This window comes from Solanum verrucosum, unplaced genomic scaffold (assembly GCF_900185275.1).
Source record: "Solanum verrucosum unplaced genomic scaffold, falcon-dt-bn FXZP01000261.1, whole genome shotgun sequence".
Lineage (NCBI taxonomy): Eukaryota > Viridiplantae > Streptophyta > Magnoliopsida > Solanales > Solanaceae > Solanum > Solanum verrucosum.
Genome location: NW_026019969.1, coordinates 12,165,212 through 12,186,541, shown reverse-complemented (window position 1 = coordinate 12,186,541; position 21,330 = coordinate 12,165,212). Strand labels below are relative to the sequence as shown.

General features: G+C 35.4%; 3 protein-coding genes across 4 annotated transcripts; 1 reads left to right on the top strand and 2 right to left on the bottom strand.

Annotated features, from left to right (window-relative positions):
- Positions 1-8: 8 nt before the first annotated feature.
- On the top strand, positions 9-5,951 carry LOC125815731 (uncharacterized). Its single transcript, XM_049495276.1, has 6 exons — positions 9-396; positions 1,391-1,596; positions 2,215-2,488; positions 2,841-2,948; positions 4,344-4,588; positions 5,453-5,951. Exons 1-6 carry the CDS (start codon positions 196-198, stop codon positions 5,553-5,555), a joined length of 1,137 nt encoding a protein of 378 aa, XP_049351233.1. The 5' UTR covers positions 9-195; the 3' UTR covers positions 5,556-5,951.
- Positions 5,952-6,910: 959 nt separating this feature from the next.
- On the bottom strand, positions 6,911-7,738 carry LOC125815784 (peamaclein-like). The gene is made up of 2 exons (XM_049495336.1): positions 7,566-7,738; positions 6,911-7,215 (listed from the first exon to the last, which is right to left on the bottom strand). The coding sequence occupies exons 1-2, from the start codon at positions 7,648-7,650 to the stop codon at positions 7,031-7,033; spliced, it is 270 nt and encodes an 89-aa protein (XP_049351293.1). The 5' UTR covers positions 7,651-7,738; the 3' UTR covers positions 6,911-7,030.
- A 1,632-nt stretch (positions 7,739-9,370) lies between these two features.
- On the bottom strand, positions 9,371-18,222 carry LOC125815755 (uncharacterized). 2 transcript variants are annotated; one of them, XM_049495304.1, is made up of 10 exons: positions 18,029-18,222; positions 16,932-16,998; positions 16,263-16,516; positions 14,629-15,214; positions 13,625-14,263; positions 12,725-13,165; positions 11,560-11,754; positions 11,347-11,403; positions 9,567-9,629; positions 9,371-9,477 (listed from the first exon to the last, which is right to left on the bottom strand). In XM_049495304.1, exons 1-10 carry the CDS (start codon positions 18,064-18,066, stop codon positions 9,394-9,396), a joined length of 2,424 nt encoding a protein of 807 aa, XP_049351261.1. In that variant the 5' UTR covers positions 18,067-18,222; the 3' UTR covers positions 9,371-9,393. The 2 variants fall into 2 exon arrangements, with proteins under 2 accessions (XP_049351261.1, XP_049351262.1); XM_049495305.1 differs by lacking the exon at positions 18,029-18,222 and adding an exon at positions 17,773-17,855 and having other exon boundaries at positions 9,390-9,477.
- Between the last annotated feature and the right edge of the window lie 3,108 nt (positions 18,223-21,330).

Genomic DNA, 21,330 nt, shown 5'->3' with positions numbered 1-21,330 from the left:
AATGATGGTATTTATCAAATCATCCATTTTTTAGCAATCGACGTTATCCACACGTTTAGATCCTTTGAATGTGTTTACGGTGCAATTAAGCCATTAAGGTCGTCCCTTTTCGGGTCGGGTCGGATATATACCAGTTTTCCTGGTTTTGGATCGGAAAGAGGGCAGAGAGAGAAGGAGGAGCAGTAGTGGTTGTCAATGGCAGCCTTCTCCTTCTCCCTCTCCACTTCTCCTCTTCCTATACGCCATTTCAAACGCCTATCTATTTCTCCCTCACTCTCTTCTCTTCCCTTTCGTTCAACCAAAATTCCTAATAAATCTTTAACCTTAAGAACTGCTTCAATTTCTGCTTCTTCTTACGATGATTTCAGTGCCAGCAATCAGAATTCTCGATCCAAGGTTAGTTTCGATAATGAATTTGCATATCCTGATATGTTATTTTTGTTTCTCTTTTTTTTATTTTGTTGATTTGGTTTAATATGTATGTCTCTATAAACAGTTTTTCGTAGTAGTTGAGTTACTGTTGTTTTGCTGCTAAACCTAAACTAGGTTGCCTTATCGCTCTCTATACATGGAAATTAATTGCCTAATTATGCCAAGCGGAAGTTGATTTGTGGTTGTGATCATTGTTTAGCAATTCAATCAACTAATGTCACCTCCTGACCTTAAGTGAGAACTGTTTGGTTTAGAGGTGAATTTAGCACATTGTTGAACTTGGACAATATGTGTACACATATTGAAATTTTAAAGGACTATTTTAGAAGAAATTTATGTATATATGTCACTGGCGTATTTGTTGCCTTTAAATTCTGGATGCTCTCTGGTTGGTTGGGAGATGAGTTTTATCTGAATACAAAGTATTTAGGATTTAGAGTTTTATTCATTTTAAAGATGTAGTTTGATGCTTATGAGAGCTGATCCTTGGTTGATTCACGGCTGCTTATGATCTTTCATCCTGTAACTTATTATGGGGAATGCAAATGCTTGAAAATGTTGAAGATCACTAACTGAAGAGGTTTGACATTTGTCTTATTCAGCAAAGCTATGATATTTTTCTCAAAAAGTATTTTTATGTACTATCGTGTAGGCAGGCAACAGTAACAGAAATCACAGCTGGAGTTGAATTGCATTTATGTTCTTTAAGTTCATTACTTGTTGATGTACTGCAAAATGTTTGAGTTTTATTTACTGCATTAGAAAAACTAGTATTCTCATAACTTGGGTTAAAAGTTTGATTTGCTTGTTGTTTGTACTTTTTTCTATATGTTGCAAAATTGATGGTTATTCATTCACAAATAAGCAACCTTGGGAATTGTTCCATGTAGGAAATGTTAGCATAATGCTGAACTTGATTAAAGATTTCTCTTTCTTTTTCGTCTTTGTTTCTTACCAGAAATCAGTCCTCTCAAACTTGATACAAGAGATAGAGCCATTGGATGTGAGCCTTATTCAAAAAGATGTACCACCCACAACCATTGATGCAATGAAAAGAACTATATCAGGCATGTTGGGCTTGCTTCCATCAGACCAGTTTCAAGTTCTAATTGAAGCTTTGTGGGAACCAATCTCCAAGCTTTTGATCTCTTCAATGATGACTGGGTATACTTTATCTTTTAGCATGAGCACCTCTTGCCCACAACCTCACCATGCTTATGCTTAGTAGGATTTAGTTTTAGGGATCAACACAAAGATAGAGGAAAGAAGATTTGGTTAAGATTATAGCCAGTATGTCCATCTTACTTAATAGCCATTGTCTTTTGGGAGTATCATTAGCTTGATCAGCCACCTGTGCTCCTCTTTCCTTTTTCTTTATTTTCTATAGCATGGGGGTATCGTTTCTCCTATTCAAGACAATTGAAATCCTACTGAACTGCAACCATTTTTATCTGATAAGTAAATAAAAAGAAGGATCCTGTTGTGTAAAATATTAATAACGTTGAAAAGGATAGACAATGTAATACCTAAAACACTCGATGGATGCAGTTGTGTTAGATTTAAACTGCATCAATTTCTTTGTTACCTCAAACACTATATTCCTCCTCTCTTATTTTTGTGCAAATAACAACAATGAAAAATACGGAGTAGCGAGAGATGGATGAAATGAACTATTCTTACAAAATTCTAGCAAAAAGGAGCTTGAATTGCTTCTGTTGCTCATTCAACTCGATGCTTGTAGTTGACGTGTAGCATAAAATGTAATCCATTGTAATATTGCAGGTATACACTACGAAATGCTGAGTACAGGCTTTGTCTTGAAAAGAACCTTGAAATATATGATAGAAACATTGGTAGACAAAAGCTTGAAGATTCTAAAGTTGGAGATGAGACATTGCTGAATGAAAATATATCGAGCAAAAAATCAGAACATAAACAACCAACATCAGAAGGAAAGAGTGAACTTTCACTTGATATTCCAGACGTTGGTAAAATGACCCCTGAAGCTCAGCAATACATATTAGACCTACAGACTCGCTTAGCGTCTTACAAAAAGGTAGAATCAGCACTCCAGTGTATGCACCTTATATTCTTTTTTTAATCAATGAAAATAAAACTTCATGAAGACTGCACCCATCGATGCTGAAAATTACAAGCAAAAGTCAAACGGGTTAGTTCCAGTACAGAGATCTTCCACATGCTTACTAGGGAGCTTACAAAGTCAAAAAACTGATAAAAAGTTATTTACAGTATATTGTTTACTCCAGCCGAATAGACTGTATACACCTTATATTCATGGTTAAGATCCCTTTAAGTGTAGGGTTTACTTCCAGAATATCTTGTTGTTTAAATATTTTCATCTTGTCCGATCAATAAATTATCATGTCTGTTGTTGTTGTGTGTGGAAGGAACTTCATGAAGTTAAGAGGAAAAGTGCAGCTCTTCAGATGCAACAATTTGTAGGTGAGGAGAAGAATGAGTTGTTGGACTACTTAAGATCATTGCTTCCGGAGAAGGTAAATGGTTCTTTTCCTGTATAACATGTCAACTGTCCTTTTCTTACAACTCCATAAGAAGTTTATCCTACAACAATGACAACTACTACGTCTCAAGAGTCAAGCCAAGCTAGCTGATGTTTGCTGTATGAATTGCACTATCCATTTCGTTCCATTTTGACCCTTTTCATTTCAATTTTCAATAGGCTCTTTATATTTTTTGCTGACATATAAATCTTTGAATGATTAAAAAGACTACGCAAATTCTAAACATAATGTAGGTGTATCAACATGACTAAGCTAACCCTAACTAGTTGCTTATATGGATCTTTTGCATAAACATTTTATGTATCTGTAAAATATTTGACTAAGCTAATCCTAACTAGTTGCTTATATGGATCTTTTGCATAAACATTTTATGTATGTGAAAAATATTCGAGGATGGAGACAGATTCAAAATGATATAGGGAAGATGTATTCCATGGCTGCACCTTTGTTTTCCATTAATCTGCTTGGATACATTTGAGTTCTTGTTGCTTATAACCATAAAAAAAGAGAGGAAAAATAATATGGTTCTTGCTGAACTTACTGATGTGCTAGATGTGAATGAAACTGAAAGTTAAAAAAGCAATTTAAGATAGATTTTTTAATATAAGTTTATTTTTGGATGAATTTTAGGGAGAGAAAGGGCGGGATAAGGTTATGAAAAAAGCCTTAAGTTTCATAACGGAAGAGGACCTTGTTAGGTTGGACTCTCTCTGTCTCTAAAAGAGACCACAGAATTATGGACAAAGTAAAAAAATATATGTGGGGTTCAAAGTGAAATATCACCTATTCAAGTTTTCTTTTCTACGCAGAGTGAGAACTAAGACTTTTACAGCTTCACCTATATTTATAGCAAGAAAAGAAAAAAAATGCTTCTCGCCCTCCTTTTCTTTCTTATAGATGTCCAAGAAATCCCCAAGTGGCCGATGGCACTCTGTTAAACACTCGGTGGATAATGGGCCTGCCCTCTTACCCTTCTCCACTTAAATATTAGGCTTTTGTTTGTGGCAGGTTCAAATCTGTGATGTGCGCCTGACCCACACATCACGCACTGCACTTCTTCTCTCCATTCTTTGTATTGCATACTTTTATTATTGAGGGTAGGGAAATTTTTTCTTATGGTGTTAATTGATTTTACAAACATTTCAGCTTGTTTTTTCCGTCAATAGTTTTTATTAATCTCGACTTATTCTATATTTTTTCTGTCTCTTAATATGCGTTCTCTAGCTTTCCTGTAATTGTAGTTGCGTGATCTCTTGGTTGTTCACACACTTCCTTTCAGAATTGGAAGTTAGGAAACTTATATCTTCGTTATTCCTATCTTATTGTCTTCCTTTGTCTTTGCTTTGCTCACTATCCACATCAATGCAGGTTGCTGAGCTATCAGAACCAACATCCCTGGAAGTAAAGGAGACCATCCGCTCAGTAGTCCATGGACTACTTGCAACTCTATCCCCTAGAATGCATTCTAAGGCCCCCGATCTATCAGAAAATAGCTCTGCAGGAACTGTAAATATTGGAGCTGAAGATTCCATCGATCTTGTTGAGAACACCTCCATTCACTTCCAACCTCAGATATCATTGACTCGAGATTATTTGGCTCGTCTGTTGTTTTGGTGAGAACACTTTCTCAATGATCTATATGCTTAGGTTTGCAAATTTATTAGTCTTCTAGTTGTACGAACTGGGATGTTGAGAAATTTGTCTTTAATTGACTAGGCTTCTACACGAACGAGTACGGCGCTTAGTTTTTATAGCTATGTATGTTTTTTATTCTTGAAAATGAGTTGTTCCTGGACACAAATATAGCCGGTTTGCACTAACTATGTCGTATTTGGGTAAAAGTCAAAATAAAGAAGTTTAAGTTCGATCATTGACAAGGTTCAAAGAAAGGGTGGGCCATTGATAAAGAATCGATAGAAAACCACAATGCTAGCAGATGGCGGGCCTCCGCTTTTCTTTTCATTAATGAAACCCGCCAGTTATTATTATGAACTCAAATAAAAGGACAAAAAAATTGGATTTAGAAGGCTTGTTCAAAAGAACAAAATTCTTGTGCTTATGTGGATGCGTCGCTCAATTTCCCAAGACTAGAGAAGGGGATTTTCCTACAAAAGATGAAAAAATAATGTACAAGTATGAATCAAATGCTTTACTGGCTCCAACTGTATTAGGTTAGGTGCAATCTTTACCCTGTTTTCCCCATTTCTAGTCTTTCTCTTGCTGGTTTGATCAGATGTCTTCCTGTCAATCTTACGCATCTGTTACTCATCTACCGCATCTGTACTCATGCTGCCCTGATTGTTGACTGTTTATATGTGCTGCTGTGTTGGTTCATGATATCGAACTGTTAGTACTAGTTTTTCTCAATATTTTGAAAACCCCTGGGTTTTCTGGCTTTGAGCTGGATCCTGAATTTTACTACTCCTACTTGGTATTAAAGATAGGAACTTTGACTTTGTCCCTTGATAATTCATCAGGTGCATGCTGCTAGGGCACTACCTTAGAGGTCTAGAATATCGGGTGGAGCTTACTGTACTGTTGTCCTTGCCATGTGGGTTAGAGAGCGAATCGAGCAATTAGCAAGTTGACTACACTTGTTTTTAGCCAAACAAGGCCGAGAAAGTTGATGGAGCGCTTGTCTTGTTTAACTTGGTTGACTTTGTAAATAGGCGAGTTTGTTTGACTACAGTGCTGGCAGAAATATGGTTCTGCAAATGGTAAGCGATTCTGTAATTATTTGATGGAATATTCGATAGAATGGTCATCATGCTAGTCTGTCAAGTACGTCTACTCCTGTTATTTAGATTTACAAATGCTTGTCTGTCGACTCTTGATAGCATATAAAAATATGTTATTTGATATATGACTAGGTGCGAGTATTTTATGACTTTGAACTAGTGATAAAATGTTCAGGATGTACCCTTCAGAACTCATTTTATATTCAGAGAAGAACAAATACTTATTCATTACTTTTAATTATTTTTTCCCTTTTTCCCTCTCTGAAGGAGGAGTATGTTGGGCTCTAGAAACAGTTTTGTGACTTTATATTGTTATATTGGGCAAAGTTCAGTACATATGTGAAGTTAACCCCACTTAGATGCCTGGACATTCCTTCACAATTTGTTTGAATCAATTGAAATTATCCCCATGTTGCAATATATTTTGGACGTGTTAGCAGAGAATTAACTTGATATTGCAACAAATGAAAATGGTTGTTTTGTTATACAGCTGTGTTTGTACAGGCTGAAGGAGAACCCCAAGAGTGTCTTTTGTCTGAGATAACAAATAATTCATTGATTTAATCAGAACACCTTTGTGTAGAGAAATCTTATTTTGTACTAGTTGATAGGTGAGAATTGAGATGCGATATGAGATATTTTTTCACCGCATAACTGAATCTTGTTTCTGGCGTGTTTGCTTGAAGTCATTCGTCGTGCTTTCTTTATTAGAAGGTACTTCAATAAGGTAGCTTTTTGTTTTTTTTTTTTAATTAAAAAAATAATCTCAGTGGTCAGTTTGCGCAGCTCGACTAATTCCATGGAAACCTGGTTTCTGTCCACCAAGACTTTGATAAATGTGAAGAAATCACCTAGTGTTTTATTTGGTTGTAAGATTAAAGAAAGTTAAATCCTAGCTTGCAGCAGTTATGGACATATTTAGTGTAATAGGTTCTGTTGTTCTCTTATTCTTTCCAAAACTGAAATACAGCTCTAACCTGGCAGTAAGTGTTTTTGAAGAATACACAACTTTGAACTAATACATTAATAAATGTATGACCTCATGTTCCCTTTAAGAACAACATCTTGAATCAAGAATAATTGAGTAATGAGGTTGTTTTAAACGACAGTGGCAGAAAAGAACATTGATCAGTAAACAAGAAATGGGAGGAATTGAAGTCCAAAATTCATCTCAATTGTCATAGGTAATAAGAACACTTGCATACAAACATTAATAAGTCCTAAAGGAGCTCTTATTCTCTGAAAATTTTAAAAGTTTTAGATGCAGAAAGCAAAGCAGGAGAAGAAATCTGGTAACTATTATTATTATTATTATTTCTAAGGACATTTGGGCTTGCCCTTAGAGTTCTTCATGTCCCTATAACAAGGGCATTGATGCTTGTTTCCATAAGTCCCATTTGGAACGCATTTGCACTTTGCACAGCACAACTCACAGTATTTCACGCACCGATCCTTCAGTCCTGCCTTGGAGCACCGAGCCTCGCATTTCTGCGCGCAGTACACTGTACCATCCAAATACCAAACCAAATTGAGCACAACTTCTATAATTATTAACAGCATAAAAGAATTTTTACACCATGCGTATCAGATCACCTAAAAATTAACTACAGATATTAATAACTCGAAAAGTAAGCTCAAGTGAGAAATTCTCTAAATCCTAGTACATTTCATGCGCAAAACCTCGACGTATCGACAAGAGTTGTCGTCATCGTGAGACGAAAAGGACACAGACTAAATATAATTTAGTTTTTTTCTAAAAAAGAAAAAAAACACATAGCGAAAGCTTAGTGGTCTGGCCAACCGAGGTTTTTTAAATTGAAGTTGTGTTAGAGTGAATGGCAATGACATTTACCTGATTTGGCGGTTGCAGGTTGAAGAAAGGAGGATGTCAAAAGCAGAGCAAAGAGCAACATAAAAGCTACCAAAAACCTCTTCATTTTGGCTCTCAACTCAAGAAATGTTTCTTTGGAAACTAAGAATTTTAAGGCAAAGTAGAAAAGGAGCTACAGTGCATTTATAGACCCGTCGCAGTATAGTAGAGGGATTATTTTATTATTTATATTCCTCAATAACGGGTTCTCAAATAAGTAAAAAAAATGGGTTCTCATCAGTTGAGTTGTGAATATTATGAGAGTGTTCTTATCTGTTCAGAATTAATGTTTCATTTACATTACATATTTTAAGCAATATCAGCCTATTGCATTGTATAGATGTACATTGGTTTAAAAAATTATTTAGTCAAATTTCTAGGTGAAGCAATGCGGGGGGGGGGGGGGGGGGAGTTAGGGATGCAACTGAATTATACTATGTCAATAGGGTAACGATGGTTTTTTAAAGATAATATATAAACTATTGAATCTTTTTAATATAAGAAAAAGCATACTGCAGTGTTTGACAATTACTTCAAATCATGATTTTAAAAGTATACTGCTTGGCTCCACTACTGAAGCAATCGCTCCTCGTAGAAGGGGGTCTCCGTTACGCAAGCCATTGCACTATAATAGCGAATAATTCCACACCTAATTACTTCGACTCAAACCATAACAGAAAATTTCTGTCAAATTTTCATATATCTCAACACTTACTTTGATTTTAAATCTTGAATATGCATCTTCGTTAATTATGGATTATCTAAGGTTTGCTCCTTCTGAGAAATCAAATGCTATGCCTTGCACATTTTTTTAAAAATAAATTACAACTAATAACATACTCAGTTTAATATTTCTAGTAAAGCCGTGAAAGGGTACAATGTACACATATTTTACCCCTACTTTGTATTGTAGATGGAGATGTTATTTTCTGTTTGGATTTTTTTATTGTTTTTTGAAATTCAAAACAAATTGGGCACAGGCAGCAGAGGAGTCAGGAGAGTGTGCAGAGACAGCTGTGTAGCAAGGTCAGTACACGAATTTTTCTGCAAAGAGAAAACGTACGTCCAATTGCCTCATCACTTATCTTTATATCTTTCTGAAACTGGGCGTGCGGTGCCATCTTCTGATGGTGATGGCACATTATTGTATGACGTAAATCCACCTTATTCATTTTGTCTTTACGTGCAAAAAACAGCAAGGGTAGATTCATTGTTTTGTGTATTAACGATATTTGGGTGCTGAACTGGTCTCTCGAATCGCTCCCGTAGAACTGATTTTGTTTAATTTGGATCAACATCTAAGTACATACACCAATTAATGTTTGTGTTTTCGAAAGCCAAATCAAGAGAAAAGCTTCTGGATACATAATATTTATCTATGTAACGTTATATTTCTTTCTTTCTTCACTCCTCAAAATGCACCTAAATTACAAGTGCAACTAGATTGATAATTTAAACGCATCGCGAATTTTAGGACTGAAACCGCAGTCAGCAACTTAGAATGCTAGTCTTTACAATATCTGATATTGGTACAAGATGAGAGAACATAAGAGAAAAAGACACTTCAGTAGTGTTCCTAGTTGTGCACAACCAGTTTAGATGTCTCATAAATCAGCACTGTACTTAATACAAATGTTACAACATACACCAGGTTGATCAAACAGAAAAGCAGATAGTTGAAGCAAAACTAGATTCCACGGTTGCTGTCCTACTTCCATTTCTACAATACCTAGCTAGTCTATATTGTATCTACAAAGATTACTGGACATGCATAAACCATTAAGTACCTTTTTAAGTTGATGCAAAAAGATCAGCCTCCGCTACTACATAGTGGATGAGAATGCCGAGTGTACGAAAGCCCTTTGTCTTGGTCAGTTGATGCCAGCAGATTTACCTGCATCATATTCATGAAAGAACATAACGCACCCAGGGTGAAATAAAAGCTCAATGTCAAAAATCGACTTTTCAAGGTAGTAAATTGACCTTAACAATTTCTGAGTTTGAGCTTGGACGTATATAGGCTGCCAAAACACTCATGCTAAAATCCTGAAAACAACATAATATCAGTACACTTCTGCGATTTGAAGGATTGACTTGTTGCTGTATCAGCCTTCAACACTCGACCGTACTGATCTCAACCAATACAAGTGTCAAGTTAAGGTTGCATGAGAAGCTTCATGAAAGATATTTCAACTTCTAGCTTGGTCCAACTAAATATCTGGCACACTAGACCTGTTTAGGTAGAGAAGTTGATACTATGTATTGCATTCTAATAGGCTTAGATCATCAATTTGAAGGGGAAAAAGGTCCTTAAGCCACACAGATCGTTTCTTATTGGTGTTTATTTCAAATGACAGTTAAATCATGTCATTTGATATTTCCTCGTTAACCCAAATGTTTCCTTCCAAATAGATGTTTTTTTTTTTTAACTCAAAGACATCGTCTCTACTGATCATTTATGTGCAAAAAGTTACATATTTGAGTATGGTATACCAAACTTTAAATAGATGTTTTAAGATACTAAGCCTTTTGACAGTTTCATGGGGATAAAGAAGTTGAAAAACTTAAGTGCTGTATATACTAGTTTACCTCTTCTTTTTTTTCCCCTCGTGTTTATATTTTTATTTTTATTTTTACCGTGGTTTCCGGGCGTCGCTTTGCGAACCCGACTAGCTGTACCCACCGGGTCCTGCTGTTTCAAGGCGGGTCCACCACGGTTAGTTCCACGGGGCCCTGGAGACGCGGCCGGTTTGTAATGCCTCCAGTGGCCCTGCTGGGGCTCGAACCGGCGACCTGAAGGACTTTGTCCCAGGCCTTTACCAGCTGAGCTACCCCTCAGGGTTCCCCTCGTGTTTATAGATTGGAAGCAAAAGCCTCTAGATCTATAAAAATATGATTTCAACATTAAAATCTCTCCCATGCGCTCACACACGAGAACAATTTCTGGGCAGATTGAAACAATCTAATCGGACCCTCTTCACTGATGATGTAAGACCCATTAGCTAGTCGCTCACAAGCAGATCAGTGGAAAGATCTGCTCACTTCTTCAACTTGAAATTTCTAAATTTTGTCTGGTACAATCCTTGGATAATTATATACATCAACTATGAGCTACTCATTTTCCTTCCAACGAGTCTCTATTTAAACACTCATGGACTATAAGTGATGCAGCTAGGTCAGTATTATAGGTTACTAACTGCTATTAGCTATATACAGTTTTATCAAAGGCGAAAAGCGCAAAAAAGCTCTAAGGTCTGTGAGGGATTTAAGCGCAAAGCGCAAATAAAGTGTGGGTTTAATGAAAAATGTGCAAAGGGAGAAAAGAATACAAATATATATGTTTCGTCCAAGACTAATAATTATAAACATGAATGACAAATATATGACCAAAGAAATTGAAATTTTTTTATGATAAAGTGAAATATCAATTATTTAGTGTCACTTCTTCATACGAGGCTCATTGGCAAGTAAACGTTTGCCTTAGAACCTTGATGACGACATTGAAACGCACCTAAAGCGAGTCAAAGCGCTCAACACGTTTTGAGCCTCGCTTCAGGGCTTAAGCGCGCTTAAAGCGCGCCTTTGATAACACTGGATATATAATTACAATTCCAAATGTTAATATAAGCTGCTATCTAATTTCGTTAATTGACACATCGAAAGAGGAATATAATTCGCTTAAAAACTAGTAGAGGCATTTTTACATTAAAAATAAAAGGAAAAGAGAAGTAGAAAAAACTTGTTACGTGAAAAGAGGACTTACTCTGAAAGGATCACCCCTCAATGATTGGACAAACATTGAAGCTCCTGAACCTTTTCCCTGAGAAACATGGAGATACAATCTAAGTCAAACAGCATCCAGTGGCAATTATGATGGTAAAGATAGTCATCATGTTGTCGAATCAGTTAAATTTGTAAGACATGGTAGAAAAGCAAGGAAGGTTATTGAAGTGTGACAATCAATAAACCAGGTTACCTCCAATGATACATCTTTAAGCCGCCTACCCGTTTGAGCACAACAGATGCGGACTACATGTTCATCACAGCTTCCGCTGATGACATAATCCCTTCCGTTCATGTAATAAGAACGCGTGTAATTCTGAGAGCTCCCTGTTGAAGTAATACTAAAATCTAGATGGAGCCTCCCATCAACAGCTAACAGTTGTTTCACCTGCCAATAATTTTTCCATCTTCTCAATAAATCTTGGACAAGGATGACGTTTTGCGGCATATAATATATCCATTAAAAAAATACTTCCATAAATCTTTTCATTTTACTTCGTATTATGTCAGTTTGGTACATATTCCTCTTAGAATAGTCCTAGAACTCCTCCACATGAATGGTGGGCCATAATTTTTTTGAAACAAAGTTCAAAGTTCTTTCAACTTCTCAAAGAAAATTAGGGAAAGGAGAAGTTATTCCTCAGTAAATAACGACTGGCTAAGAGCTTTATAGATCCTTCAACAACATGGTAAGAGAAGAGTCGTAAGATAAGAATTTCTAAAATGCTTTTAGAAGTTCTTGCTCTCTTTTTGCATATCAATCTTTGGTTTCACAGGAACATGCCGCCTGGGATATTCCAGGAAGCTGATCCTGAACGATTGTCCTCTTCCTGTAACCCTTAATAGAAGCTTTGCTGTAGGTATTAAACATCAATCTAAATTCTGTAGAGCTTAGCCTACTTAAGTCTCTTTTCTCCTGTTGCATTGGCTAATTCTTCGTGTAGCGGCTAGTGCATATAGGTGACGTTTCTCCATGTTTCTCTTCCAATGTGAGGTTTGGACAAATATGTATCCACATTATAAATTAATCATTTCCCAACAACAATTTGATGATTTTATCAGATTGAACTCAGTTCTCTCGCTACTATCTAGCCATGATTAAAGAATACGAGGTTGATGGTGGAAGTCCATTTAAGATGACAAGGTTTTTTGGTGAAATCCTGGAACTAGAATATGCAATTCAATAGGGTTATTTTTAATAAGAATATGATATATGATATGATTTCTCTGTGCTATGCATTGAAATTTTGTAACAGGGACAGATCATAAAAAAGCTCCAGACTAGCACAATAACAGCAGGGATCTGAAGCATCATTCATGGTAAATGGGACAAAACCTCTTGACCTATAATAAATTACCTCATTGTCAACAGCTGAGACAAGAAGATATTGGTCATCAGGGGAAAAGCAAACCATCACATTCCCTCGAGAACTTAAAGTAGTGTAGCAAGGCTGGTTTGGTTTCTGTCTTAAATCCCACAACTTAACATCCCGATCAAATGATGAAGTGGCAAAAATAGATGGAGAGTGGTGTGCAAATTTAACGACATTTATATGTTCTCGATGCATATCATCAAACACCTGCAACCGTCTGCCACTGCTAATGTCGTACAGAGCAACATGTTTTGAGTATCCACTTGCAAGAAATAATTCATCGGTAGAGTTGACATGAACAGACGTTAACTGGTCAAAGTCATCAAACATAATTGAACCTGCATTCTGATGACTGCCTGTGGCTGTTGTAGGCATCAACCGGATGTCATATAATCTAAGTGAGCCATTATCAGAACCAGCAATGACCTGAGAAAAACATAAGGATTTTCATCAAAATAGGCAGCTGCTCAAGTTCAATGACTTGGCATGGTTAAGCCTACAACACCAAAAAACAATATGCATGGCGAATGCAACTTTACACTGCAGCTGGCAATTGCTCTGCAGAAAAGTTCATGGAAAGAAACAGGGGGACCAATGGCAATTTATCAAAAAGAAATCGACTTTCCATAATATAGGCAAATCCCTTCGATATTACTTGAGAATTACAACCTCTGCTTGCGCCCAAAAGATGGATTATTATTCAGTGTTTGGATGACATTATTCAAGAAATGAACCACGATGGGTGTCTAAATTATAAATAGTATCAGGCGTAAACCATAAACAGCAAGGAGCATGTACGCACATATTAGGATTTCAAGGAACACAATTCCCAGGGTGATTACTTCACAAGATACAGTCATAACTTACACCTTTTACATGATATACCTTGGAGGGATAATTTTTGAGCCAACATAAACCCAGAACGCTGTTCATTGCTCCAAGTGAGGGAATATAACTGACAATTTTTTCACTCTCATGGTTGATAACAATTACTTCACCATCCAATGTTCCAAAAACCATAAGGCTTGCATCAGATGGATGATACTCAAATTGGCGTGGTCGGTAGCTTCTTTGATCATCTCTTGCTGTGGTGCCCATGATCGAGAGGGGACGAAGGGCAGGCCAAGCAACAGAACCAACTTTTGCAGCAGACAATGACCTAGAATAAAAATATTGCGACTTTCGCCTAGGAGAGGGCCCATGAGTATGGTTTGCTCGAATCTCACGCTTTTGCAGAATGCTGACAACACTCTCCTTATACTTCCTCTTATATGGTAGGTGCTCAAATTTTTCTGAGAAGATCAATATGGCCTTTTCTCTGTCAACCTTCCTAATATGCAAGTTATCTAGAATTTTCAGGTTTGGCAGTGAAGCTATCATGTACTCTCGGTAGAATTTTTCAAAACATATCGGTGAAGGATTATGAGATATACACTTCTTTGGAGTAATGTAAGGAAGCCGTGTGTCAGACAAACGGAAGAATGGTTCTTCGTCATCCTGCATCTCCAACGTTCCAAAAGAAACCTGTCGTGGTGCAATAAAAAGACAATTGTCATTTTCCCCCACTCAAATACGGGGCACTGAGGGATGGGTTCGGCAGTGAAATCAAATTTTAGCATGCAAAGCTTTAGCAGCTCGTAGAAGCAGACAGATGATGATGTTAAAAGATGGGATAATTTGTAACTACAACTCCCTAGTTTTTTGGATATCAAGATCAGAGGAAAAGAAAAAGAAAATAGAGAAAAGAGCTATACGAGAAGGAGTAATATGTACTTATGTTATCTATATCACTGATCTTCCAAGTCCAATTTAAATAAGAAGGGGAATATGGTCAAGTGTCCATGCAAAGTTATATATGTAGCAATAATACAAAAATAAATGTAGTATACCTCATTTTGCAGATTAAGCAGATCCTCCCAACCAGGAGGTACATCAGGCAAGAGTTCCATGAAACTTGTTTCACGATCCTGACTTGAAAAGTCCACTTCACTGTCATCAGATGAATCTTCTGTTTCGCTACTCACATCAAGATTCATATCAGTATTATTCAAATATTGGTCTTCTTCATTAAGAATCCTATACATGCTATTTTCACCACTAACTGAGGGTGCTTCATCATGAATACTAGTCTCCATATGATCTGAATCCCAGTAATCATTCCTTCTATCTGATGCAGCATGCTTCCGTGCTTCATCATCTTGTAAGAAATGCTGAAAGCGTAATTCAACTAAGGAAGGGAGTTTCGCAAGTGCAGCAGTGGTAGTCCATAAATTCGTGATTCTTGTCTCACACAATGAAAGGAACTTCAAATTTGGCATGCAGGTAAAACAGTCCTCACGGAAATTCGTAAGTGATGCACTGAAATCCAAGTTAAGAGTGTGCATTCGCGTAAAATTTCCAATCATGTTGAGCTTTCGGAAATGGGAGGACCTCAGATTTAGGATTTGGCATGGTAAGCCGCGTTGAGCAAGATCCCTGAAAACACATCTAAAGGAAATGAATGCACATCAACTTAATAACTGCATAAAGGAGAACCTATCCATTTCACATTGTGCCTAAACAAAACAAAAGAAAAAGCAATATATGCATCAGTCAAAATCTGGGGAAGAACGAACACAGCACACTATAAGAGAAAATTATCAATTATAGAATCATTCGATTTTGAAATAGTGACATGCTTATCAAATGAATAATTGATACAAAACAACTTTCTCCTTTATACTTCTGTTCAATCTAATTCCGAATATATTTCGAGTATATGATCTAAACATTTTCAATCTACATCAGCTACGCCAACGGCGGAGCCCGGATTTACAGTAAAGGGGTTGAAAATATAAAAAGAATAAACACACAAAGAAGCCAAGGAGATTCAAGATCTATATATATATACAATTTTAACCCCTTCACCCACTTGGCTCCGCCCCTACTAAGCCCATAGATTTCAAACTTGATCTTTGGTAAATAAGGTTCTTCTAATAGTTAAAGGTATTTTAATTTAGTTTACATCTTCCTTATAAAAGTTTCATATTTCATAACATCTTCATGGCAGTTATTCAAACAATCCGGTACCAAGCATGTCCCTAATATTCTGAGACAATTACAAATCTTAGAAGGTAAATTCTGATTGGCGGACAGAATCAAAGTTTCATATTCTTTTCTTATGAGTTTAACCAACCCAGCCAGAAAGGTAAGACAAATTTAGTACCATGTGCTGATTCCTCCTGTATATATTAGTAAAAACTAAAACATCTCTCATGAAATACGTAAATATAGAAATCTAAGCGGAAAAAAGTTTTACAGGTAATAGATGAGATGGACTATATGTTAGCAAGAAACCGACAGAAGCAATTCGTATTTCATAATTGAAAGGCGTGTTCAATCCCTACCGTTTAATGCATTTGTTTCTTTATTTACTTTTTCAAATATACTTATTCAAAATATGGTTGCATCTGCGGCAAAACAAAACATATTATCAATTGTGGCAAAGAGTTGGAATACAATATACAACTGTAGCAATACGTACAGCAAGAAGTCCTTTCCAAACAATATATCCTGGATATCAACAACTCGAAGCTTCCTACTGCTAACACGCACCAAAGCAAGAAGATACTCCCAACTCAGGATGCAGACAGATCTATTTATAATATCTACTGCATCAATCTCAGAAAGATCAGCTTCCTTCAACAAATCGAGCAGTGGGTGGAAATCAGTATCCTTGATGTCATCCAGCAAAATCACTAAGATAGACACCTCATGGCGGGCTTTTTTCAGTTTGGCCTGGGTTGCAATATGGGAAGTAAGAATGTAAGATTTCAGATTACATAGATGATGAAACAAGCAGCACATTCTGGAGCAAAAATCACAAAAAATATGGCTAGTACTGAGAAGGATAAAGGAACTCATCTAATAAGTAACAGTAAGCATATCCTTTTATCATGCATTAGCCACACTTATGGACTCAAACCAGGAAATACATTTATCTAGCATCTAGAAGAAAATAGTTTCTTGAAATAAATATCAAATTATATGTTTCCCCAATATAGATTCTATAAGAAAAATATCTTTTTCCCGAAGATATTCAGCAGTTAGATGCCTACATCAAAGGTTGAGCAAGTGAAAAATAAGCATGAAGTAATAGTAAAATCGGCATTTCAGATGGTTGTAAACACTGGACAACTACAGTATCACAAACCTTGAAAAGAGCTGACAGAACTTGTTTATTAGGTGGAACTCCTCTAGCCTGACAAGAATACATGTACCTGGACCCAATTTGAGAAAAATAGCAAATACCAAACCCTTTGTCAGGAACATTACAAAGAAATAACAATAAAAGTTACAGAAAAATAAAGCATCAGCCATCTTATCAAATAGAAGGGCAAGTCAACCCAGCATTTGTACATTGGAAGTCAGCCTGAGGCATAACATGCTTCGTGTCAAAGTTTAGGGAACATGATTAAGGTTTATATATTCATTTTACTTAGACTAGTCATTTCTTTTTCTTAGAATTATGTTTTCAGAGATCAAAGTTGATTAAGAGTTTCGAGGGCATCAAATTTACTTTTCCATTTTGTTTAAACTTGTCATTTGTCCTTCTTATATCATGTCTTCAGAGATGAAAGTAGATTGCAAATGTATTACTTTTTCCCTCTTATTTGACACGTGAATAAGATGGAGCATAGAGCAATATCACAAATTCCACTAGTATCTTAATTTCTGGACCAGATGCTTCAGTATATCCCTCGTGCTGAAAATGATACTAATATTCAGGCATGATTATATATCAACCTGCAAATCCATGGCCAACAACTACATACCCAATGAAATCCCGCAAGTGAGGTGCGGGGAGGTATGCAGACCTTAGCACTACCTCATGGAGTTAGCTGCAAATCCGTCGGCGTTATACAATGTTATCAAATATCTACCAGCTATAACGAAGGTGGACAACAAATCACTCTCTCTATCTGACTATCTCATGCCGGTCTAATTAATTTAGCGTCAAGTTTAGCGTGGATAATCCAAATTAGGAATTTTACCTAAAAACAAGTGAGTTCAGTATCAAGGACCGAGAATATCAAGCAGCAGAAATCAATGGATACAACGAGCCGCAATCTCAACTCTAAAAATCTCCATAATCGACAAAAATAGTATATAAAAAATGTCATAAATTTTAGTTTCCAGTAGAACAAAACCGCGATTACAAAAGCAGACACGGCGGGATTTACATTTGATGAAATTGAAATGCAAACATATACACGTGATGAGATAAAATTAGAGAATGAAATTGTTCACCTTGTTTCTAAGGACGAGATATCGGTGCCGGTGGTCATGGCGATAGCTCCGATGATAACAGCGGGGAAGACGGTGAGTGCGATTATTACAAAGTTCCAAAGACCGACTAGATTACTCCGATACAGTTGGCCGTTACATGCGAAGAAGCAATTTTTGGAATCAAAAAGTCTCCCTAATTTGTCTCAGCATTTTATTCTATGATTTTGAGCTTCTCATTTTTATTTTTTATTTTTTATTTTTATCCCGAACTTTCTAATTTTTTTCTTTTCTTTTTCGTTTTTTTCTCTTTTGCTGTTTGCATCAGTTTCCATTCTAAGAAGGTGAACAAAAAATTATAACTACTCACTCTTCAGTTTTTTCAATCAATAAGTACTAAATTACTAATGTTTTCTTCTTTTAGTTTAGCAAAATAAAATGGAGTACTTTTGCTTCATTTTTTGTATAAAAAAAAATATAATACGTCCAGAATTTTAAAATTATATGCTAACTAGTAAAATTATCCTAGACTCACGCGAGAATTTAATATCACGGAATTTATAAAATAATACTTAAAATTTATCAGTCATTAAAACTAAAACACTATATTATCTTATATACAAAATTCCGTAATAACGAACATTAATAATGTAAAGAAAAAAAATGATAGTTATAATATCTTATCATTTATCCTTCAATCAATCTCTTTAATTTGATTTTGTAATTTATCCTTTTACTTCCATAAAGTGTTACTATTAGTTTTTTTAGGAAATCGAATGAACATCAACCTGAGATATACAATTATTCTAATTCTAACGTGTCGAAAAGTTCTGCCCTACATTTTGCTTTGCATATATCATTTTAAAGTTCTTCATTCTCAAATGAATCATAAGTAATTATTAAGATGAAAAATTAAAGGGAGAATGTATCATATTGGACAACAATTCAACTTATTATATATACTTGAAAAGGAAAAATATTACACAAAATTATTCAGTTTGTTTGGTTGTTTTTTTTAAAATCAACATACCGGAGTGATGGAGTTCTATTTGAAACTACACTTCTATTCCAATCGATGGGTCGAGAAACACATCTATTACTTCAAGAAAAGTATTTACAACTTGCAGTAAACTTGAGAATCTGTCCATACTTCATATTGAATATGAGAAATTAATTTACTGTGTAATTATCTATGCCTTTGGAATTAAAAGAAGCTCCAGTCTAGTCATATTCCTCTATAGGCCATCCGTCACATCCTTGAACCCATGTCAAAAGTTTATTAATTTTTGTCTTTTTTTCCTGGATCACTTCGCACATCAAGGTGCGATGAGATTTTTAAGTTCTTTATATCCTTACAATGGCATACCATTTTGAATTTTGTCTTCAAGAGATGGTAATATAAATCTTTAAGAATTTTTTTTACTGTACTTTCAACAATTTCAGTAGAGAAAACTTGCGTGAATACTTAATTAACATGTGTTATTTAATATGTACTAACAAATACTTATAAAAATAACTTTGATAAACAACAAAATTTAAAACATATACTCAAAAACAACAATTAATAACATAAGCACAAATTAATGACTGTATAAAAAAGCATACCAGGATATATAACAGTAAAAGGAAACTGAAAGAAAAAAATCAAGTTCACTGAATGTACCCCTTAAGGAAATTATTCCCATGTAGTACCCGATGTTTAAAAGAATAGATCCTCTCAGGACAGAAGATTCTATTCACCAATATATTGATACAAAAACAATGGTATAAGTGGGTCACTCAACAAGAGCAAAGTACACAAATATTTATTTAATTGTGCAGAAAAAGAAGAAGAAGTTCAGAATTTTCGCTGTTTTAAAATGAGAGGAAATCCCACTATTTATAGACAACAAAGAGTAGTGTGAACAAATGTTTATTGTGTCTTATCAGGAAAAAAAACTCTTTGGAAATGTTACAACCCTTCAGAAAGGTCACAACCTTTCATAAAAGTTGCAACTTTTCATAAAAGTCGCAACTCTTCATAAAAATTCACAACTCTTCAACTTTTCGTGAAAGGAGAATGCTAATTTTGAAAATAAATAAATTAAAAGGGAATCCTGATTCGTGGTGGCGCCATGTAGACGGGCCTAGGGTTCTCTTTTATATATATACACCTATTGCACATGCATAAGCGTATATCTAAAGATATGTTTTTTTATTTTTGTTAATAAAAATAGGAAATTTACTGGTAATTGCCTAGTTTTCTTACCTATCTAATTAGGTTGATAGCTTGATAATTATTTCTAGGGATAATTAACACTTTCGTCAGTTAGTTTATATATATATATATATATATATATATATTAAATATGCATAATTGTATATAATATATATCACCACTATATAACTTGTATATATTTCGATTACATTAACAAGTTTTATATCCGCAACCTCTTCTTATTTCTACTCCAATGAAGAAAAAATGTACTGCATGTGCCTCCACCTCTCTAGTCTCTATGCATTTGCATATTGATCTTCAAACCTTCTACACTCGGCCATGGAGGAATTAAATTGAATAGCTGCTCAGCCAATTATATAAATTAAAACAATCGTTAACTGTATAATATATAATTTATGAGAATAAAAAACTATTGATAATATATGTATACTAGTTTAAAAGATAAAATAATAAATTTGACCAATTATTTGTGTAAAGATTCCGCCACCATTTAAGCTTTAGCAATGATAGGCTAATCGACTGTAAATATCATCTATTGATTACGAGAGTGATATTCTCTCATAAGAATGACTTTAGAGATAGGTTGCTTTAAACTCCTTGCTGATGGTTAGCAAGTTTTGACTTTTAACCATGAAAGTTTGTCCACGGCGCAAGCGGGAATCAAATATTCAATGTCATTTGTAAAACCATTGGTGTAATTTCCCACTTGCTTGGACACACTATTTAGAGGCTCAGATTAAAATGAGAGAAGGTGTCATTCCTACCTTGTGCAGCCCAATTAGAGTACTTGACTAAACTGGAAAGGTGTAGTAGTGGGCCTAGACTAAATGCTGAATTGGGCAATGTTCTACTTATAGCCAAGTTGGGCTCGAGGGCTGAGGCTCATAAAGGAGAGTGCATTGAAAGACTGAATAGAACTTGAAATGCTAATTAGTTCTCACTTTTGTGCTCTTTTTTTACCATATTTGCTCATGCTACTAAAAAATGTACATCAATTGTTTTGTGTGTCAAGCACAATGCTTGGATTATAAATTGAGCACAGTAGTGATGTGATGTGATGTGAATATAAATTTTTCATATATTCAGTTCGAGATGTGAAAAAGTTATT

Excerpts from the sequence above, each read along its gene's own strand:
- LOC125815731 (XM_049495276.1), top strand. The coding sequence starts at position 196 with ATGGCAGCCTTCTCCTTCTCCCTCTCCACTTCTCCTCTTCCTATACGC. Across the intron at positions 2,949-4,343 it reads GATCATTGCTTCCGGAGAAG|GTTGCTGAGCTATCAGAACC; the intron begins GTAAATGGTTCT and ends ACATCAATGCAG. Across the intron at positions 4,589-5,452 it reads TTGGCTCGTCTGTTGTTTTG|GTGCATGCTGCTAGGGCACT; the intron begins GTGAGAACACTT and ends ATAATTCATCAG.
- LOC125815784 (XM_049495336.1), bottom strand. The coding sequence starts at position 7,650 with ATGAAGAGGTTTTTGGTAGCTTTTATGTTGCTCTTTGCTCTGCTTTTG. Across the intron at positions 7,216-7,565 it reads ACCTGCAACCGCCAAATCAG|TGTACTGCGCGCAGAAATGC; the intron begins GTAAATGTCATT and ends TGGATGGTACAG.
- LOC125815755 (XM_049495304.1), bottom strand. The coding sequence starts at position 18,066 with ATGACCACCGGCACCGATATCTCGTCCTTAGAAACAAG. Across the intron at positions 16,999-18,028 it reads ATCTCGTCCTTAGAAACAAG|GTACATGTATTCTTGTCAGG; the intron begins GTGAACAATTTC and ends AATTGGGTCCAG. Across the intron at positions 13,166-13,624 it reads TCAAAAATTATCCCTCCAAG|GTCATTGCTGGTTCTGATAA; the intron begins GTATATCATGTA and ends TGTTTTTCTCAG.